Source organism: Amblyomma americanum, chromosome 1 (assembly GCF_052857255.1).
Source record: "Amblyomma americanum isolate KBUSLIRL-KWMA chromosome 1, ASM5285725v1, whole genome shotgun sequence".
NCBI classification, from domain to species: domain Eukaryota; kingdom Metazoa; phylum Arthropoda; class Arachnida; order Ixodida; family Ixodidae; genus Amblyomma; species Amblyomma americanum.
This window is the reverse complement of record NC_135497.1, coordinates 388,027,471-388,048,168: the sequence shown is the minus strand read 5'-3', so window position 1 is coordinate 388,048,168 and position 20,698 is coordinate 388,027,471. Positions and strand designations below refer to the sequence as shown.

Here is a 20,698-nt window from a genome sequence, read left to right as displayed (position 1 = left end):
TTATATTTTAGCTCTGGCTAGAATTTTTAGGAGAGCCTCAGTGACATAATCACATGACCAACACAAACTCGGTATTATTGTTTGTGCAATGAAAAACAGTTTTAAAATATCTATTAACAGCTGTCAGTGTAGAACTGGCCTAAAATGTTTTGTGCTCTATGTAGCTCTTCTCGGAGGCAGGATTAATTCATCTGCACCTGCAGCCTGATACCGCCAAGATACCAATTCTTGGGTGAAGTTATGATTTTTTTTCACTGAGAAAACTTGCATCATCTTGAAGCATGGAACTTGAGCTGATTCTTAACAGCTCTAGTGTAGCGAATTTCATTATCCTCATCGCTTAATTTACATTCACCTCAGAACAATGGCCTTTTCCAGTTTAATTATCTGTGTCTTGCACCAGCTGCATGCCACACTATCAGAAATCTCCTAATCTTATCTAGTGAGCTTATAATCAGCTATCTCCTGCTATATTTTCCTTAGGGTGAGATTCATTTTGTTGCGATACAATGCACAAGCTGTTTCCTGGCCTGGTGCTCAGCTTATCTGGAATAAAATGCTTGGGAAATGGGTCTCTGATCTCACCTTGAATAGACGAAATTAACTTGTGCTAAGGCACTCTTTGGCCACAGATGCCCTTGTGCCATTAAAATCTATCAAATTCATTCTGTTGCCCTAAGATACCATTGGTGATTCATTCTCTGCATTGTATGCCCTGGCCAGATCCATTTTCTTCTTTTAATTTCTGCCAGAATATTAACAACTTCCTTGTTCTTCTCTGTTTTGGTTTCACTCGGTCAGTTATTCTATTAATAATTATAATCACTTTATTGAAAACATATTTTGGGCTAAATGGCATCAAGTTTGCCACTCTGCACAATGATATATATGTTTGGTCTTGTATGTCTTTACTTGTGTGGTAATGTTTATTTTGTGCTCACTGTCTAAACAACCTTATTTGCCTATCATATCGTAAGCCCTTCTATACCTGTCTTCCTTCCCCCTGGCTCTTTCTCTTTTCAGTCATTCCTCCTCATTCTTTTACACCGGCCATTGGTCACAAGGCTGCTGTGGGAACGACAGTCAGCACTGGGCCCTTTTTCGTTCATGGAATCTGCACTGCTACTATTAACACTAATAGTAAGTTATCAGTATTTTTGTGATACTGCATTTATTGTTATTTATGAAGTAGTTGGCTAAGGCAATGGCAGCAGTGTTGGATATTACAATATATCATGCATATATCTCGCTTGCAATATATCAGTGTGTTCACTATTACACTACCCTCTATTTCTTTCAGTTCAGTTATTTGGCTATAGATATATTGTGCTGCTTTCCTAGTTTAGTCCACTCAAACTAAAACTTTGCTCTTTGTGTCACAGGTAGAATCTACAATGATTGCTGCTCTGGGTCTTGTAAGCAGGAGGCAGTGTTCAATGGAGCCATGAACTTTCCTTGGAATTGAAAAGCCTTTGCCGTATTATGCTCTGAACCATGAGTGTGAAGAGGAAAATGTCATGCCTTGGATTTCTGCAGAGGTGAGCCATCGCGGTGAATCCACCAGCGCGAAAGACAGGGACGAAAAAGGAGACAAGACAGGTGCTGTCTCGTGACTAAAGTTTATTGGCGTGAACTGGGAATATATAAAAACCCAAGCAATACCATAAACCACGCAGTTACAGATAAGCATACAGGACAAAATGAGTCAAAAATCGCCCTCAAAATTTCTCTGATCGAGATAGTCCAACTCATTGCGTGTTAACGAGATAGACAAAACGCTCACACATTCTTCACGGAGTCATAAGATGTGTCTAGCCTCGATAATCTCCCATTTAATCTCTGAATTTACTGTCAAAATGCACGTTGCCAAAAGGAAAGGGTAGCAAACTTCACATCCCGTGCAGTGTAGCGCACAGTTACCCCAACCACCTAGCCAAGCCACTACCCTCTTGTGTTCCTGTAGTCTTACATTCATACACCTTCCAGTTGCACCTACGTAAACCAGACCACAAGATAATAATATCTGATACCACATTCATTTTACAAAGTCCATATACATTTCACTCTACACGTGTACTTTTCTCGAGCCACATTCACAGAATTATTCTTAAAATTTTACATACCTTATAGACAACTTATTAGGGGCCGAGAAAGCCACTTTTACATCATACCTTCTGACCACATTTTTCAAATTGTGCGACAATTTATGTACATACGGTAACACAACTGGTCTTTTGGCATCTCGCTGGCTGGCCCCAGCCTGATTGTGCCGGTCACCGCGAAACTGTCTCAGCTTCTTCAACAATTTATCATATGCTTGCAGTAACAAGGCTGGGAAATCCTGCGTTAACCTTAAAATCTGCTTTTAGAAACTAGTCGTCATGCTGTGAAAGCGTAATTTCATCAATTCTGAGCCCGGGCTAGAAAGTGCAATGCTATCTTTCACTAGCTTGGAATGGTCGACATGTAGCCAGGTAGGAGCTTAACACTCGCCAGCACACATGAAGTGTGCAGAACATCAAGATAAGGTCCTGAAACAACAGCTCTTTTTCTTGGGACATATGCTCCAAGGTAAACCTGAGATAAAGGCCTTGCTCCTTAAACAACTTGAGAAGATGTACAGGTCCCAAACTATCACAACCTTTATAAAAGACCAGAAAATCATCGACATAGCAAAAGATTTTTCCCCCAGCCCATGCATATTCTGGACAATTATTCTATCCACCCTACTCAAGAAAATATTGCTTAGCACAAGGTCAACCTTCGAACCACTACATATTCGAGACTTTATAACACATACCGCACTGCGCTACTTTACAAACATGCTCTTCAAATAAATGCTATTCAATAACATGCTCTTCAGATAAATTTCAGAAAAGGATTCATGCAAAATTATCTCTGGTTATTTGCAAAAGCATCTGTCTAGTTCGCATCTTGAAGATCCATTTCTTGTACTCAATTCGCAGTGTGGTTGAGTATCTTAAGAATGACAATCCAGCAGATTGTCTTGTGATTAGTGTCGATGTAGAACTATTTTATTCTATCCCGTAAGAAGATCTTGTGAAAAGCTTATGAATGTGTATATCGGAGCACAACGATGAGCTTGTGTTTAGGAACAGGTGTGTAACATAAGTCCTTTTTGGCACTTGCCACCTTTTATTTGAAGTGAAGAGCATGTTTGTGGAGTATGGCAGTGCGGCATATGTTCAAAAGTCTGCTAAATGTATCTATTCGAAGGTTGTCCCTGTGCTAAGCAATATTCTCTTAAGCAGGGTGGATGGAATGATTGCCCAGATATTGCATGGGCTGGGGGGGAAATCTTTTGCTACGTCTATGATTTTCTGGTCTTTTACAAAGGTTGCTATAGTGTGGGATCTGTACATATTGTGAACTTGTTTAAGGAGCAAGGCCTCTGTATTAAGTTTACCTTGGAGAAAATGTCCCAACAAAAAGAGTTGCGGTTTCTGAACCTTACCTCGATGTTCTGCACACGCCATGTGTGCTAGCGATATTCACCCAGGAGTGTTAAGCAGCTCCTTGACTGTTGGTCGAACGATTCTAAGCTAGTGAAAGATAGCATTGCGTCGTCAAGTCTAGGCTCGGTATTGGTGAAGCCATGCTTTTACAGCGTGACAACTGGTTTCCAAGAGAAGATTTTAAGGCTAATGAAAGCATGATTTCCCAACCATGCTATTGCAGGAGTGTGTGATCAATTGTTAAAGCTAAGCATATAAGATTGGGCAAGTTGTTCAGACATGCTAAAGATAAGAATGGCGCAGTATCAAGTAACGAGGACAACAGGAGAGCACACCCCCGCACACGTGCCATCCTTGGAGCGGATGCAGAATCTAAGAGTGTGTACTTGACATTCAGTGTTGGCAGCCAAGGATCGGGCTCGTTCAATCTTTAGTGTTCAAATCCGTGTTTCCTTGACTTTCAACGCTGAATGTCAAGCACGCGCTCTTGGATTTTGTATCTGCTCCAGGGTTGGCACTTGTGCGTGGGTGTGCTGTCCTGCTTTCCTCGTTACTTGATGCTGCGCCATTCTTCCCTTTAGCATGTTAAAAGCTGAAACCCCTTCGCAGGGACTGGCATGATCAGCCAGCCAGTGAGATGTCAAAAGACTGACTGTGTTACTGTACATACATAGATTGTTGCAAAATTTGAAAACTGTGGCCAGAAGGTATGACGTAAAAATGGTGTGTTCAGCCCCTAATAAGTGATCTACAATCTGTAAAATTGTTAATAATTTTGTGAATTTCGTTAGGGAAAAGCACATGTGTCGAGTGAAACGTGGCAACATATATGTGCCTTGCAAAATGTATGTGGTGTGTCGGATACCATTATCATGTGGTTGGGTTTATGTTGGTGAAACTGGAATGTGTATCGATGTAAGAATACAGGAGCATGAGAGGTATTTGGATATTGGTAGGGGTTGTAACTTATCTGCATATTACAAGGGATGTGAAGGCTGTTAGCCATTCCTTTCGGCAACACGCATTTTGGCGATACGTTCACAGCAGATTAACCAGAAAATTATCGAGGCTAGACACATCTTATGACTCGGTGACGAATGTGTGAGTGTGCTGCCCATAGCGTTAACATGCAGCGGGTTTGACTGTCTAGATGAGAGGAATGTTTAGGGCAATCTTTTACTTATGTTGTGATGTAGCTTATGTGTAATTGTGTAGTTTGTGGTGTGTGGCTTTTCAGTATACTCTCTGTTCGCTTCAATAAACTTCAGTTGCGAGTCAGTGCCTGTTTTGTTTCTTTTCTCGTCCCTGTCTCGTGCTGATAGATTCAAGTACTTGTAGAGTAGATTCACTGAATTGTGTACTTGCAGAGGCTTGTGAAAAAAACCAGAGGAATTTTCTTTCCTTTATGCAGAATGGAAGGTTGAAATTTTTTTACTTAAATGTTTGCAGCATTAAATTCTATTCGGAAAGGTAAAACCCACTTTATTTTACATTTTGTGTGCAATGGTGCCGATGGCTGCATGCAACTGAAAACATTCGTCCAGGTTATCTAGCTAGCGTCCTTCTTCCTTGTGCCACATTTTCTGAAATAATATTTTGTCAGATTTATTTCAATCAGAATTTCTAAGAACATATTATTACACCAAATTTGGTGATCATATATGACATAATTCAAAGCGTGTTCATTGGTATTTTTTAGTCTGGGGCAGTACAATGAGAAGTACATAGTATATAGTAAAATTAAATATGACCAGTCTAACATAAAAAAACTACTCTTTTTTTAAGGAAAATTTTGCTACTGAAGTGCTGGAGTGACATGGCATTATGAAGACGTGGACAGTGTGCTGTATTCATGATGGCACGAGAACTTGCATACAGTGCTTCAGGCAATTGGTGAGTACCTTGGTGCTGTGCTTCTGCTAATGTAGCCAAATTATGTTTTTAATCTAAGAGTGTATCTGAAAACTTAAGCAAATATTTAGTAGTATTTAGATATTCTTGCACCAGATACCACTGTGAGAATTAGTTATTAATGATGTGTCTCACATGTACCCTTGTTTGCTGAATATAGTAAGCATGCCTTTCGAGCTGAGTGCCTCCGACGTATGAAAAAAAATGGCCACTGGGCTGCTCCACGACGCGTGGAGCAGCCCAGTGTAGCACATTCAGGCTTCATGGAGTGGAAAATGAAGGCAGTAAGTAATTTAAGAGTAGAAAACACAGCACAAACCACAGGACCAGGAAACTGACAGAACACACCGACCCTGATGACACTCTTTGCATGAAGGGTGTTATAAAGTTGCCTGTCATGTAATGCAAGATGGAGGTCGCACAGGACGGGTGTTAAATATGAGTTGATGCAGACACCTTCTGTCATTACGTAGTACTCACTGTACAACTCGAGCAAGAAGCAAAGGTAACAGCTGAGCATGGCCACTCTTGTGCTTTCCTCTGCAAGCAATCTGGAATTGCACTTAGAAATCTTTTATGCTTTCGCTTGACATATACATAATTGCTGCATGTGGCGAGGAAAAGTACATACCCTTGATGTCAAGTGACAGTGCACTCACAGGGCTGGTAACAGCTCACTGAGGTGTTGTGATATATCTACAGGGCACCTCATGAGAAATTCTTAGGCGTCAGAACATAGAGCTCTTGCAGGAATTCTCTCAAAGTTTGTTGCCACATGGACCTCTTCGTAATCAATGACCCTAAAAGGCGAGCCTTTTTTTAATGTCACAAAAAAAGGCCTAGGACATGGGTCTTTTTGCTTCTCCTTTAGTGCCAAAATGTTTGCTAGCGAGATCTTTCGCAGATATATAATTATTTCACAAAATGTCAAGAAGGAGACTGAAGCTGCGCCAAGCAGTACCAGTAAAAAACGTATCACAGCTGTTCAAAAAGCAGAAAGACTCATGCCTTCATCCTTCTTTTGCATCAGACACATGAGGACACTTAGTCTTTCTGGGTCATTTTGAAAAGGTTCACATGGCAACGGCCTTTGGTTAAATTTCTGCCAAGAGCCCTTTTTTGAAACTTGAGCATCCGTTCCTCGTGAGGCACACTGCAGAGATATTGGAATGCCTTAGTGAGCTGCTTCCGGTACGTGTGACTGCATTTTCACTGACATCAGATATTAGTACATTTTCTTGCACATGCTGAGATAATGGAAACTATGAGTGAAAATATGCGGTTTGGGGGAAGTGTGCTTCCTGGGGCCGTATTCCAAGTTTGTGTCATAATAAAAAGCGTCATAATCTGCCGCAACGGGCATGCCCGGGAACTGGATATAAACTGAGTGCAGGACTTTCCCTTCGTCTTGTCTTGCCTATAACAAATTGGATGGACGATAAATTCGGCAAGCGTCCCGCCTTTTTCAGACGTTACCAATGTTCCTTGCTCGCTAAGTTGTGCATTTAGTACTATGTACAGAAAGGCAGCTGCATTGAATTGCATCTGGCGCCCATCCTGAGCTACTTTCTATTTGCACAAAATGATAAACAACTGTAAAGACTTTCATGCGCACAGTGCCACCCGGGAAAGCGCATTTTGTCTGATTCTTTCTGGACCTGTGGTTTTTACTGTTTACTGTTATGAGAAATGAATTTTGGGCAATAAATTATAACGCGTTGGTTCTCAGTGAATGACTTTTGAAAGCTTCTACGAAAGTCGATTGTTCAATAGCGGATGGTTGAAATGTATTTGTGAAATTTATATTTGGTGTTGTGTGACCACTAAATGAGGATTTTTTTTATGCTTTTCAGATGGATCTGACAGCAATGTGCAGATGTACAATGTGTGTAGTTTGCCATGAAAATAAAACGTATGTACTTGTACTCACCCAAACACTTACCACTCTTTCATTCTAAGCTGCATTCTTTGTACGTATGCAATACATAATATGCGTAAAGGAAAGCCTTGTACATAATACTTATTTCTTCGGCACCTGGACGGCTATATCTGCAGTGAACATTGCGGGCAGAAGCTATACGAAGACGCATGTTCATGTACTAAAGAAAGTACATAATTACAATACAGATAATTTCCGCTCTAGATGAAATGACTCCTGAGTGAACGGAGGACGTATGCATACACATTGCAGAAACTTCAATAAGAACAAAACAGAAGCATTCATTGTGGAAAAACGATTTCGGTCTCGTGCATAGCATGGCGTAACTTTCCGTTACCAAGAATGTGACAGTCGTCATACGGAGTCTCTGTTTCTGACATTTAGTCCGTACCTCATGTTGCGGAAAACCCTCCGGCAATGCATTACCAGCGGGTTTCTCTGTACTGCGGAGCATTTTTTTTTTTACAGTGTATGGTTTAGAGCAAAATGCGACATTTTGAATTTTGCGTGATCGTAACAATTTACTGTATTCCTCTGAAGCTGACCTGTTCATACTTAGCTCGTTACCAGGGCGGTAGGAAATCATTTTGTCGTATTTGTTCGTTGATACTTGCGTATAATTTATAGAAGGCGATGATTTGCAAATTTGTGGTCGAGTTTTGCCCCATCTCTCCTGGAGCCTTTATACAGGGTGCCCCAGCTAAGTTTAGCCAAGGATTAACAATACGCCGCGGCACTCTCAGACGACGCGACTAAATGCATGTTGCTGGCTATTGTATGGAGCAACTCGCCTATTTTTGTATCGTGCTTAATTTCATAATTAGTCGAGATTTATTAACCAACTTCGCAAATTGGAGATAGGCGAAAAAGTCCACTGAGAAACTTGTAGAACGGTCTGAGAAACGTGCGATTGAACAGTTTCTAACTTTCCATCTATTACGTATCGGCTTTTTTTTTCGCTCTCTGCAGATACCACGTGACAAATACCACGTGACATGTCCACTTACGCGTCACGATTGCAGTGCTCTCAAACGTTCCGCGTACGAACGAACAGATCATTTAGCCCGTTGTGCTGCTGTTTAAAAAGCGCAAGCGGTAAGGACTGTGTCTGCTTGTCGCTATCAAGCGCCCCAAGCGAAGCATACCTATAGCCTATATCGCACAGCCAGCTTTTTTATTTACATAAATACTTGAAAAATGGCTGGTGCCCGACACTTGAACGGCAGCTGTAATACCCAGAAATTCTGAACAAGACTAATATTTTCAACGGGGAGTTGTGAGCGCTATTTTTTCGCATATTGCAAGATAACGCCGTAAGACTAAATATTCTATGTAGTGTTGATGGCAGCCCAGACAGTGAGGAAGACAGCGAAAAGTTCTTTCAAAATAAAACTTTATTTGGCTGACCTGAGTCCACAATAGATTGAATGACTCGGCGGCGAAAGTAACAAGCGTGCTCGGCGGTCGTCGAACAGAATGCCTGCAGTTCTTGGCTGCGCTCAATTTAAAGCCCCCAAAGAGCCTTCGCGATACGAACCAAAAGTAACTACAATAAACTGGAAAAAACTGTGTGAGTGTGGTTCTTGGGAACAATCAATCGAGATAAGTCTGGTCACATCCGCGTCACAAACAACATCATAAATCCTCCTGCTGGCGGCTTTGAGCCTGAACAAACTACAAAGATGCACGGCAATATATCTGTAGATCCTCCTTAAGGTGGTTCGTAGTTTTGCACTATTTATTTTGGTTTGGTTTATAGGGGTTTAACGTCCGAAAGCGACTCAGGCTATGAGGGACGCCGTAGTGAAGGGCTCCGGAAATTTCGACCAACTGGTGTTCTTTAACGTGCACTGACATCGCACAGTACACGGGCCTCTAGAATTTCGCCTCCATCGAAATTCGACCGACGCGGCCGGGCTCGAACCCGCACTATTTATTTTCGTAATCGCACAACTTTGTTTTCAGAGGCAGCATTAAATACTGTGTGCGAGCGCAGTACAATCTTTAAAAGCAAGGTTTTTGTAAGCATCGGTAACATATATCATTTCCATCAATATATTATAACGGTATCTTGCAATATTGTAAACTTCTCTCACAATTATTGTCACAAGTGCCCCAGTTTCTGTTTTCTATGGCACCCTTAACTACTCTGTGAGAGCGCAAAATAAACTTTAAAACAAATATTTTCCTATGAATTGGAGGTTAGACCATTGCCATTGTTATGTTCCGAGCACTACAATATGCTACATCTGCCAGAGAATTAAAAGTATTTTCCAAGAATCCTGGACTTGCAACCGTGCGAGAACAGCGAATACAAAATACAGTTTACGGCAGAACGCGTCAGAGGAAATGTTGGATTAAAAAGTCGCAGCACTGTGAACAGCATTTACGTTTTAGAAAAAAAGCAGGAAAACAGCCTATTTTAACGAATGAGCAATATTATTCAATCATAAATAAAACAATGTCAATTAGAACACGGGGTTTAACGTCCTGAGGCTGGTACATGGGCTATTAGGGACGCCGTCGTAGAGTGCCTCTAGTTAACAGTGGCCACGTGGAATTTTTTTAACATGCAGAGGCGTTGCAAAGTGCACAGGCGTCTTTCTCATTTTCCCCTCCAATGAAATGCGGCCGCTCTGGCCGTGATCTGATACCACGGAATCTGAGCTCAGCAGCCGCACTGCGTATGAATCTCTGGGGCACTACGGCTGATGGCACTACGTGTATAGTATCGAGGAGTGAAGAGCTATTGAGTATGAAGGTAAGGAAGGCAGTACAATTTTTTTACGGAGGTGTTAACCTGGGATTAATGCATGGATTGAACCAACTAGCTGCCACGTGCCCCGGTGGCTCAGTGGCTTTGACGTTCAGCTGCTGATCCGAATTTCGCGGGTTAGACCCTGCAGCGGCGATGGAGGCGAAATACAAAAACACCCGTGTGCTGTGAAATGTAAGCGCAAGTTATAAATAAAAAAAACAGGTGGTCTAAATTATTACGGAGGCCTCAGCTAGGCCATAGCCCTCGTGACGCTTCGGAAAAGTGAACCCCACAGTTTTTTTCCTAGTAGCTGCCACAGGTACTGCCTCACTCGAGAATTGCTTTCGGGGCAGTAATTGTATGTTTTGTGGTGCATACGTCGGTCATGAACCTATTAGCAGTTTGAGACTGAAATGCCTGTTATCCGATCCGGTAAACTGACTTACTTTCAGTACTGTATAGCTACTGAAACAACAAAATGCTTACTTCACTGCTTATTATCTGAAGTTCTTACCGGATGCTTTTTGCTGCTCATGATGAAATATCGCAATCACGCAATCACTATCTCATTCGCTGCGCGCTGTCATTATTCTTTGTATATTTTGTGACAGCGAGATGACCGTATTGGAAAGCGAAAATGTTCACGCTCATAGAGCTCTCACTGCATGAACAGGATCCAGAAAATTTAGTGGGCTGATTTTAAAAGACGGATCATCGGTGCTCGCTCTTAACCCTGTCTGATTTTTTTTAGGTGCCGTTTATATTGTTTGAAAATAATCATTATCATCTTTCACACTCACACGGTTTTCGGCCGCACCGCTTGCCGTTGTTCTTTGGTAACATGTTCGGCTCTTAAATACGAGTAATTTATGAGGGAAAATGCGAATGAATCTGCCAAGCGAACTTTTAGTGTTCGTTAAGGAACCCCGGTTGGCTGGAAGTAATACGCAGCCCTGCACCACGACTGTAACGGGCTTAACGCTCCTGTGTTTCAATGCCAGTCCAGTTTGGTGAGTGAAAGGGATAAATTAAGTTTATCAGCGCCTTTAACGTCCATGGCGCCGCAACTATAAATTTGAAAGTCGCATTTTTTAACAAGGACGCACACAAATGACTGATTGCTATGGCACTTATGTTCGAGTACTAATAAAGAAGTCAACGCTTCTCAATGGAGGCTTTTTAAAAAGTTAACCCGCCCTCACCTCATTATTGCATGCCCCGCTTTAATAGTAAAATAGCAATTTCTTAAAACCAAATATAGTAGTTCGCGTGTTTTTTTAACGTACGGCCGGATGTTAGAGAGTCTGCTTTGAAGCAGGGGGCTGTCAGGTGCCACCATGCACGGTATTTGCTTTTATTATATTTCACTAACCAGTCTGTCAAATTTCATGGCGGGTTCGATCCCGGCCGCGGCAGTCGAATTTCGATGGAGGCGAAATTATAGAGGCCCGTGTACTGTGCGACGTCAGTGCACGTTAAAGAACCCCAGGTGGTCGAAATTTCCGGAGCCCTCCACTACGGCGTCTCTCATAGCCCGAGTCGCTTTGGGACGTTAAACCCCCTTAAACCAAACCAAACCAAATTTCATGGCATTGTTTATAAATGCGCCATTTTTCTATACATTGCAATCGCACAGATTTTATGATAGGTCAATTTTTAGTCCTGAGCTTGTACCCTTACGTCACCGCCCAGCTTTTGAGACACGAACTTTACAATCGCCTTTTGCTAACCTCTGCAGCAGTAAATTCACATTACATTTGTTGTCTCTAAACCCTAGGGCCTCAGGAGAGTGACCAACATGTTCCATTGTTATTGCGGATTTACCTCACACTGCAGATGTTACATTTTAGTTACATTTATTTTGCAGCTCCGCGTTCTTAGACACCGTGATCTCGATACAAAGGGTTGGTAACGCCTCTTGAGCTATCATAGATTGATTACTTCCTGATTTACCATTATTACTGCGATTATCAGTGATTATTATAAAATAACAATGGAAACAAAAGATGCTGCTACCCGCGGCATTTACCATCGAAACCTGATGCACCTCAGCGGCGGCTAGCGGAAGTAACAGGACAGGGGGAAGACGGTGAAGAGGAAATAAAGAGGGGAGAGATATGAAAAAAGGATAGGTTCCTAATTTTCCTTTTCCATTTTCTGTACAGGTATACAGTCTGCATTTCTCCATTGATTAATCCAGTTCTCACCCTCTACATTTTTGACCTATTGTTTAAAGCTCTTTATTTCTTCGTTCTGGTTTCCTGCGTGTGTACTGGTTAGTTTTCTAGTTATTTTCCGCCACTGTGAGTTGCCGCTGTTTTCCTACAAATATTTAAATACCCTAGCTGTCCACCTGCTATCGTCGAGTTTCCTCAGGAGTTGTTCATATTAAATTTCACTCTGAGCTTCCCGCGCTTTGACTCCCCTGTACTGCCTCAATAGTGTTTTTGCAGTGGCTAATTCCCTAACAGCTCTATGATTTATTTCTAGTCCCGACTGAACTTCTGCCCTTACGCACAAAAGCACATTCCCAGAAGTAAGCCTAGCAGCATTATTTCTTTCAAAATACCTCTCAGTACCTTATACCTGCGGTAGTCATATTGTGCTCCATGCTACATTATCGCTGCATCTCTTCGCCTTTTCTCCCTTGCAGCCGCTCCCTATTAGCAGCGTCACATCGCGACGAGTAAATGAACCAAGCCGTGTAAAGAGGCACTACTGCAAACATAGAGATATAGGCAGAGATGTGGCCGAAACTGAAAGGGACATGTTGGCCAGGAACTGACTACAATGAGCACATTTTCGAGGGCACCAACACTTCTGTTCATATGCATGACATTTCCATTTTCCCGCACTGGAACGCAGCCCTTTAAGGTTATGACTTACTGCGACTTCAGTGCCGTTTATTTATTTATTATTTCACACTAGGCAAAGCCACTGCCGAGGCAGGCGAGGTTACAAGAGAAGCGCCTTTACTGAGCGCTCAAACGTTGGAGACATCAGCGCATTCCACAACAAGTGGAGACAGGCAGTTGGATGGAATGCAGAAAAAAACAATTCTTTAAAAAGTTTGGTCATAGCAAAATACGGGAGCACGGCTTCGGACTACTTCAGACGCAATGAGCTTCTTGCTGGCGGGCGCAAATATTTAACTCTTTGTAAACTTGCTTTCTGGCGGCAGATTGAATGTAAGAATTTCAGTTTTGCTGTATCTAATCGCGCTTTGAGCGTCTCAAGCCCGAGCTGCTTCAGGAAGTTAAAAAACGCTGACATGCAACTGTGATCTGGTAAGATAATCCTGGCAGCACGTCGCTTGATCTGCTCCACCCTGGCAACATCTTTGGCATAGCAAGGATCTCACATGGTTGCCGCGCCCGTGACAGTAAGCGGGACAGCGCCCACCCAGTGCCGCTAAGCCTGGGGCCTAACACGTTCTGTTCTGCCACCACTTGGTCATTCTGTGTCTTTCTTGTGGCCATGGATGATGTCAACGCGCAATTTTTAAATGCTCAAAGCCATGCGCCACGTGGTGGCAGGTAAGGCAACTAGAAGGGCTTGCCCGAATCCCGCGTAATGCGAATTTATATAAAAGTTTTTGCTATTTTGCTATAAACCTATCGAGCCTAACGCTGGACGGGGTGCGTTTAAGTTTTCTGCACAGGAAACAACGTTTCGCAAGCCTTCGTGCTTGCGTTTTGAATGTATGTTTCGAAATTAATTTATTGATAATCGTCAAGCCCAAATATTTAACTCAGGTACTTCCGCTAAGGATGTGATGGTTGATATAATGAGAAAGATTAAGGCAATTATTTTTTGTTGGTATGGTCATGGAAGCAATTTCAGTATGTTATTTTGCATTCGTCTACGATCGGACCAGTCTCTGAGTTTAAATGGTTTTCATTGAGCAATAATTGGCAAGACAAATTGTTATTAACCGAGGAAATGACACACTAATCTGCAATCGATTAGACTTTTATTCAGTGATCGACTTTTCTCGCAATATCTGTAACATATATCAGGAACAGTAGTGAGCTAGTACTGAACGTTGTGGTACCCCAGAAAAGACTTGTAATTCGTTTGATATAGTCCTTCATTTTCCACTTCTGTGAATATCACACACATGAATATCGTTTTAAAGAAAGTGAAGTGGCTGCAAGCGATCGCTGTTTACCTAAACACCACTGAAAGAGCAATATGGGAACGGCGCAGCACTGCACACAGTGAGTTACAATGACGCGGCTCCTCTTGTTGGTCCCCTCTGCCGATCCTCCATACTGATGGCTAGGCAATCAAGATGAGGGAAGCAGTGTTCAAGCGATGCGCATTGAAACCATCAAAGTGGAACTGAGTTTGTTGTTTGTCAATCCTCAAAGAGATCGTGCATTTGTTTACAGCTGGAAGATGGGTGTGAAGTATTTTTCTTTTTGTTTGGGCCTAAATAACTTCATTAAGCGTTTGAAAGGGGCGCTCACGATGGCTAAGCAAAGACACAACCCTTGCATTGTTTTGTAGCGATAGGAGTAAGGGTTCTGTTCAGCGCCGAACCTAGCGTAGTTGGCGTTGCAGTTGCGTAGTTGCAGTTCATCCCCGGAGCGGCTTCGTAAGGCAATATCATCTGTAAAACGTAGATTGCCAAGGTATCCTTCATTAACTCTTATCCTGAACTGTTCTCAATCCAGGCCTTTCTGAATACCTGCTGTAAACAGGAGGTGAATATCATTGGCGAGATCATGACTCCCTGCCTGTCACCATTCCTTGATGGAATTATATTTCTGAATTTATGAAGGGCTATGTTGGCTGTGCAGCCGTTATAGATATCTTCCAGCATTTTTACATACGGCTCGACTAAATCCTGATTCCGTAATGCCTGCATGACTGCTTACATTTCGGCTGAGTCAAGTACTTAATCGTAGTCTATGAAGGATATACATAGGGTTTGATTATATTCTGCGCATTTCTCAATCGCCTGATTGACAGTGTGAATATGGACTACTGTCGATTAGCCTCTGTTAAAACCTGCCTGATCATTTGGTTCATCCTGATTCAGTTAGCGATTACTTTAGTAAATACCTTGTTGGCAACAGATTGTATGTTGATCGGTCTGTAATTTTTGAAGTCTTTGACGTCCATCTTCTTATGGTTAAGATTATGCTGATCTGGAGTATCCCACCATTTTTTTTTTGTGCAGCGGTTCCAGAATCTGTCACTTGAGAATGAATACCTGGAATAACGCGTGAACAAATTGCCGCACAAGTTGCTGTTATTGCATGTGTTTATATTTCAAACTGTTCTTTACAGCCATTAAGGAGTACACCATATCAATAGCGGTTTAAAAGGTTTTGCACTTTGCTGTACCTCCTGCTCCTGTATTCACAGTTATCACTTGCAAGAGACATCTCTAAGCTCTGCCATCTCTGTCAGCTCTGTCATTCATTGCTAAAGCGTGACACGCATTTACAGCCCGCAGATATTATATGTATTTGTAAATGCTTATGAAGAGCTAAACACAAAATATTTCTTGGTACTAAACCTTATCCTGGCGATATGGGAAGTTCCCGCTACCATCATCATATCTCAACGTACCGGTGTTACTACGTCAGCAGCGAAGATCAGAGGAGTCGCTTAACAGCAATCTACATGAAATTAAACTGCCGATATGCTTGTGCAGTATAAAAGTGATTGAACGTGTCGATGAAAAAATCAGTGCTCTCTGCTGTTCGGCACCTGCCTGAAGGAATATTCAGCTATTCGTTGTGCCGATCTTGACCCGTGAAGGTGAGCGGTAGAAAAAGCGGGCCATTTATTGCATTTCCTACGCTGTGGTACATGTACGTGCTGTGGCGTATCGTGTTTCAACTCCATGCTGGGATTTTGGGCTGTTCTCTTTTAACCGTTCTGCAGGCCTTCCATTGCAAGCCACAGTATGACTGTTACCACAACCGAGGCGTCCAGCGGAGCCGACGGCCAGAAGCCCAACGACGGGGGCACTGACGCTGGCGCTGCCACCTTCGAGACGGAGGCGCGCGGCAGCGACGACCAGCATACCCACTCGGGCGACTGCGCAGAGCCTAGCAGCGACGTGAAAACGCCGGAGTTCGAGAAGAGCGAAGGGAGCCAGAACAACGAGCCAGGCTACAGTGGGGAAAGCCCTCGTAACCTCCCTACCGGCAACCAGGCTGACGCCGCCGCGACGGCCGTCGGTGAGCCCTGTAAGCAGGTCGCCCGCAAGAGTACTGCCGAAAATATCGGTGGTGCGTCAGCAGGGCCCTTGCGTTCACCTGCCGAGACCAACGCTGGCTCTGAAAGGTTCCGGCAGAAGCGCCCGCCGTCCTTGATCTTGTATCTAAGGGACGAGGAAAGCTGCTACAGACGTGTGAACAGCGAGCGCAACCAACAAAACCCTAAGAGTGCTCCGGAAGTGCTGGGCCACCGACATGATAGCAGTGAGATTGGCCACAGCGTTTCCGGAAGCAAAGATGGAAGGGATGATCGTCGCGGGAGCGGCCGCGTTTCTGGAGAAGAGAGCGCTGGAACCATCTCCGACGTGACTTCTGAAGCATTCCTGGCATCGGATGAGAACAGCTCCGATGAACCGCTAGGCGGAGTCGCCCTGCGCCTTGATTCCTTTCGAGACAACTCGAATCGCCGTTTCAGGCCAAGTTCCTTCAGACCGCCTTACTTCTTTGCGGGTGTTTCTCTTGGACTTGTGCTTGTTTATATTTGTCGCAGATATTGGTCTTAGTGCTCGGAGCGCTGTTCAGTAACTCGCTAGCAGTATTCTTTAAGCTTTGCCACGTGGTTTAGAAATGAGGCAGAAACATGCATAAAACATAAAAACGGAACGCAACGAGGCATCCTAAGCATTTTATACTCTCGTTTTGTATTCTTATCTCCGCCTATGGGTTATTTTACTGCGATATAAGTTTGTATACCTTTTACTGCAATAAAGAATTCTGTTTTCAATACAACGCGCCTTCTTCCAACTCTTTATTTCACATTCTTGTCCTGCTTTTAGTAGTGCATCTTGTTAATGGCCTTCCGCTCCTTGACTTTTATTGCCTGCTTTCGAGAGCGCACTCGTTTTGGGAAAGCTGAGGACATGCCGCTGCCTACTACGGCTGGTGCGTTGTTTTGTCGAAGCTGACCATGGTTTTAATTTGTTCTGCTGTGCTCTCACGCCAGCTCTCGAATACAACGCTCTCAGCCAGCGAAAACCTAGACAGAGCGTGCTCAATACAAGTGCTTAGAATTGATGCAAACAGTGCTGAAGAACACATGAGGTTGAAGGGGCAGAGCAAACGGAGGTTTGGTTTCATTCGTCGCTGTATTTTGAAGCCATTTTATTTTAAAGCAGCCAAGCCGGCGTGCGCGCACACTATAGTACCATATCTCTGCATATTCAACTGAGTAATAGGGATCCGTTGTTTTCCCCCCAGTGATGTTTAGCATGTAATGAACAGCCCATACACGCGAAAGGTATTTCCGAAAATAATTTCGGAAAGCTAGTCACAAGTTTCAGAGTAAGTTTTTCAAAATTCTAAAAATTGGTAGGTCGTGAGCACGAACGTGCATTTAGTGTAGATGCTGCTTGCGTACCTGTCGCATCACTACAGACTTCAAATATGCGCTACCTGTTTATCTTATGCCTCTGATTAAGGTGATTTTATCAATGCATGCTCCTAAGCAGTTTCCAAAAGCATGGGAGCGTGTTGGCTCGTGCACTGCGGCTACGATCCAAATGGGCTGCGACGGAAGAACGGACATGCGCTGCGCGTGTCCGACAAAGCTGCTTTTTGCACCGCGCTCACTTTCTGCTAGGACTGCTCCTGGGATGAGCGAGTAGATAACTGTAGAAGACAAATGCGATTACGTCGCATTCGCAGAGCTTCACAGGTTTTTTTATTTCTTTGGTTGGTATATTGGTTTCCCCACGATGGTCACAGGAACAACAAGAAAGCAAAATAATTCGAAATTTACCCCGAGGTTATGTGTGTGTTTACGAAAGACAGAAACCCAAAGCTTACGAAAGGCTTCTCCCGTAAATATACTTTTCCTAACAGCTAATTTGAAGACAAAAACGAACAAGTGTGGCTATAGGGAACACTGAATGGTAGTGAACTTTTTTTTAGTCCAAACATTAAAATTTTTTTCAGAATATAAAGTTCGAGCTCCTGATTCCAATTACAGTAACAAAAAAAGACTCCAGGGTTTCCGCAAAAGCTTCCGTCTGTTCGTGCGGATCTTTTAAATAGTACCATTCACCTATATGATTAGCAGCCGCTCACCGCTTAGTAACGTAAAATCTGGTGTCCCGGAAGGCGCAGGCTTCTCACCCCTGTTATTTCTCATCTGTAATAATGATCTACCTGCAAACATAAAGTCTACGGCGCGATTATTTGCAGAAGACTGCATAATTTACAGCCCCATCCTCAGCTTTGCCGACATCCCTACCCTCCAATAGGACATACGCTCCCCCGCATCATGGTGCGATAAATGACACATGCCGCTTAATCTGAACAATTGCAATATCCATGTCATTCTCTCGCAAACGCACAGTGATGGGCAGCACTTAGCACATTAAATAAGTTGTCCATAGCTGAACATGACGTTATAAATACCTAGGAGTGCTGATTACGTGATCGTAATCACATATGTTCGAAGCATCTGATCCAAGGCTTCTTGCACACTTGGTTTCCTCCGCCGCCATCTGAAATCTGCATCACCTGAAGGTAAACAGCTGGCATAAATAACGTTTGTGCTAAGCTATAGAGTACGCGTCATCTGTCTGTTATCATTTCCAAGCATATCTCACCTCAGACCTAGAAGTAATACAAGACAGAGCCGCCGGTTTCATCACGTCGCAGTACTCCAGGGCAAACCGGCGTCACTTTACTAAAAAGATCTCTCAGCCTTCTAACACTCGCAACCCGCCCAGTGATTTCCCGCCTGTGCCTTTCCCACCCGCTTTTTTTTTCGCTCACTAAGACATTCCTTGTTTATCTTCAAGAATGTCATCCGGCCAAAGCCACAGTCATGCCGTCGCACGCATTAACGCTCGCACTTTCGCAATGAGCCACTCGTTTTTCCCCAATGCTAAAACTCTTTGGAATACCATGCCCGAGAGTATAGTTGAATGCTTTTAGTTACAAATATTCCGAAACATATTGGCTAGTTTCTTTTCATAAACTCACCGACCTTTTTTTCGGCGCTGCGCAGTACTTTACAACTGTTGACACACACTACGACATGGAATTGTCACCTGTACTTTCGTTGTTTTGAATTCTGAATGCCTGCTTTTCAATTGTTTTTTTTTCTTGTCATTGCTTTCAAGTAGCACGTTATTGTGTTGCTCTATGCCTTCCACCGCCGCGGTGGCTGAGTGGTTACGGCGCTCGGCTGCTGGCACGAAAGACACGGGTTCAATCCCAGCCACGGCGGTCGGATTTCGATGGAGGCGAAATTCTAGAGGCCCGTGTACTGTGCGATGTCAGTGCACGTTAAAGAACCCTAGGTGGTCGAATTTGCCGCCTCTGATAGCCTGAGCCGCTTTGGGACGTTAAACCCCCATAAACCGAACCAAGCTATCTTTTCCTTCCTCTTTTTTCTCTTTGTTTTGCAACCACGCCAACCTGTACCCATGCCCCCTCTTCCGTCACCTTTTGGGCCTTTTGCATAAGTAAATGAAATAAATAATGAAATAAGTGATTAAATAAACGAAATGGGCTTGCTGCAGCTCGACTAAAGCTTGCGAAGGCAAAAATAAAAAAACTGCTGTGACGAAGACATAAAACGAAGAAGATGTTTTCGTTGACAATTACTTCCTTCAGCGAGGTGTCACATCATGCGCCCATGACGTGTGTGCGCGCAATAGCAACACGTAAACATGTGATTCGTTGTTGGCTCGCCATTGCTTCGTTTTTTGCCTAAAAGCGACACGATAACACCACAGATAAAGCCGATGCGCGAATGCAGCTAATTTTCTGGGCATCCTGCGTTCATCTCGAAGTGACATTGTGTGTCCTGCCAGCAGTATACCCTTTCGAACTGCTGTGCTTGCACTACGCGAGGCGTTTTTTTGTGCTCCCCTGTGCTCACAAGGTAGCAGGAACGCTGTACAGCCATCGTCAAGATCACTGCAAGCGGTCGACATCGGTCATAGCCTTTAGACGGCGACATCACAACCTTCGACGCCCAACATCATGGTAATAACCATTCCTGCCTCAGCGGTTGTGGAGGAACTGGTGAAAACCTACAGGTCAGGGCGCTCTACCAACAGTAATTTCAGCGGGCATCCTGACTACTCGGGAAACGACTGGTGGACGTTCCTGGACTTGCTAAGCGGAGCGAGCGATTTCGAGATGGGCCATTCGTCGCAACCGCCATCGCTTAGAGCGCAGCAGCCGCTGCGGTCAGAGGACTGGTCCTACTCTATCATTCGGTCAACCCTCGATCAGGACGCCGACGCAACATCCAGAATCCACGGCCAGAGCTTTCATCGCACGCGGCGAAGTCTGTCGTCTTACGTGGTGGCTGGAGGTGATGTCCTGGCCAATAATGGAAGCGTGCTAGAACGAACCGTGCAGTCACGGAATTGTCTGAATATGCCGTGGGATA

General features: G+C 43.6%; 1 protein-coding gene across 1 annotated transcript in view; it reads left to right on the top strand.

The window, feature by feature from the left end:
* LOC144115699 (uncharacterized) overlaps nt 1–17,052 on the top strand; it is a 36,994-nt gene extending 19,942 nt beyond the window's left edge. Inside the window, exon 2 of the mRNA XM_077650172.1 lies at nt 15,986–17,052. Coding sequence (XP_077506298.1) covers nt 16,008–16,826 — 819 coding nt within the window. The 5' untranslated portion in view covers nt 15,986–16,007 and the 3' untranslated portion in view covers nt 16,827–17,052. The remainder of the gene's footprint in view (nt 1–15,985) is intronic.
* Nucleotides 17,053–20,698: the final 3,646 nt, after the last annotated feature.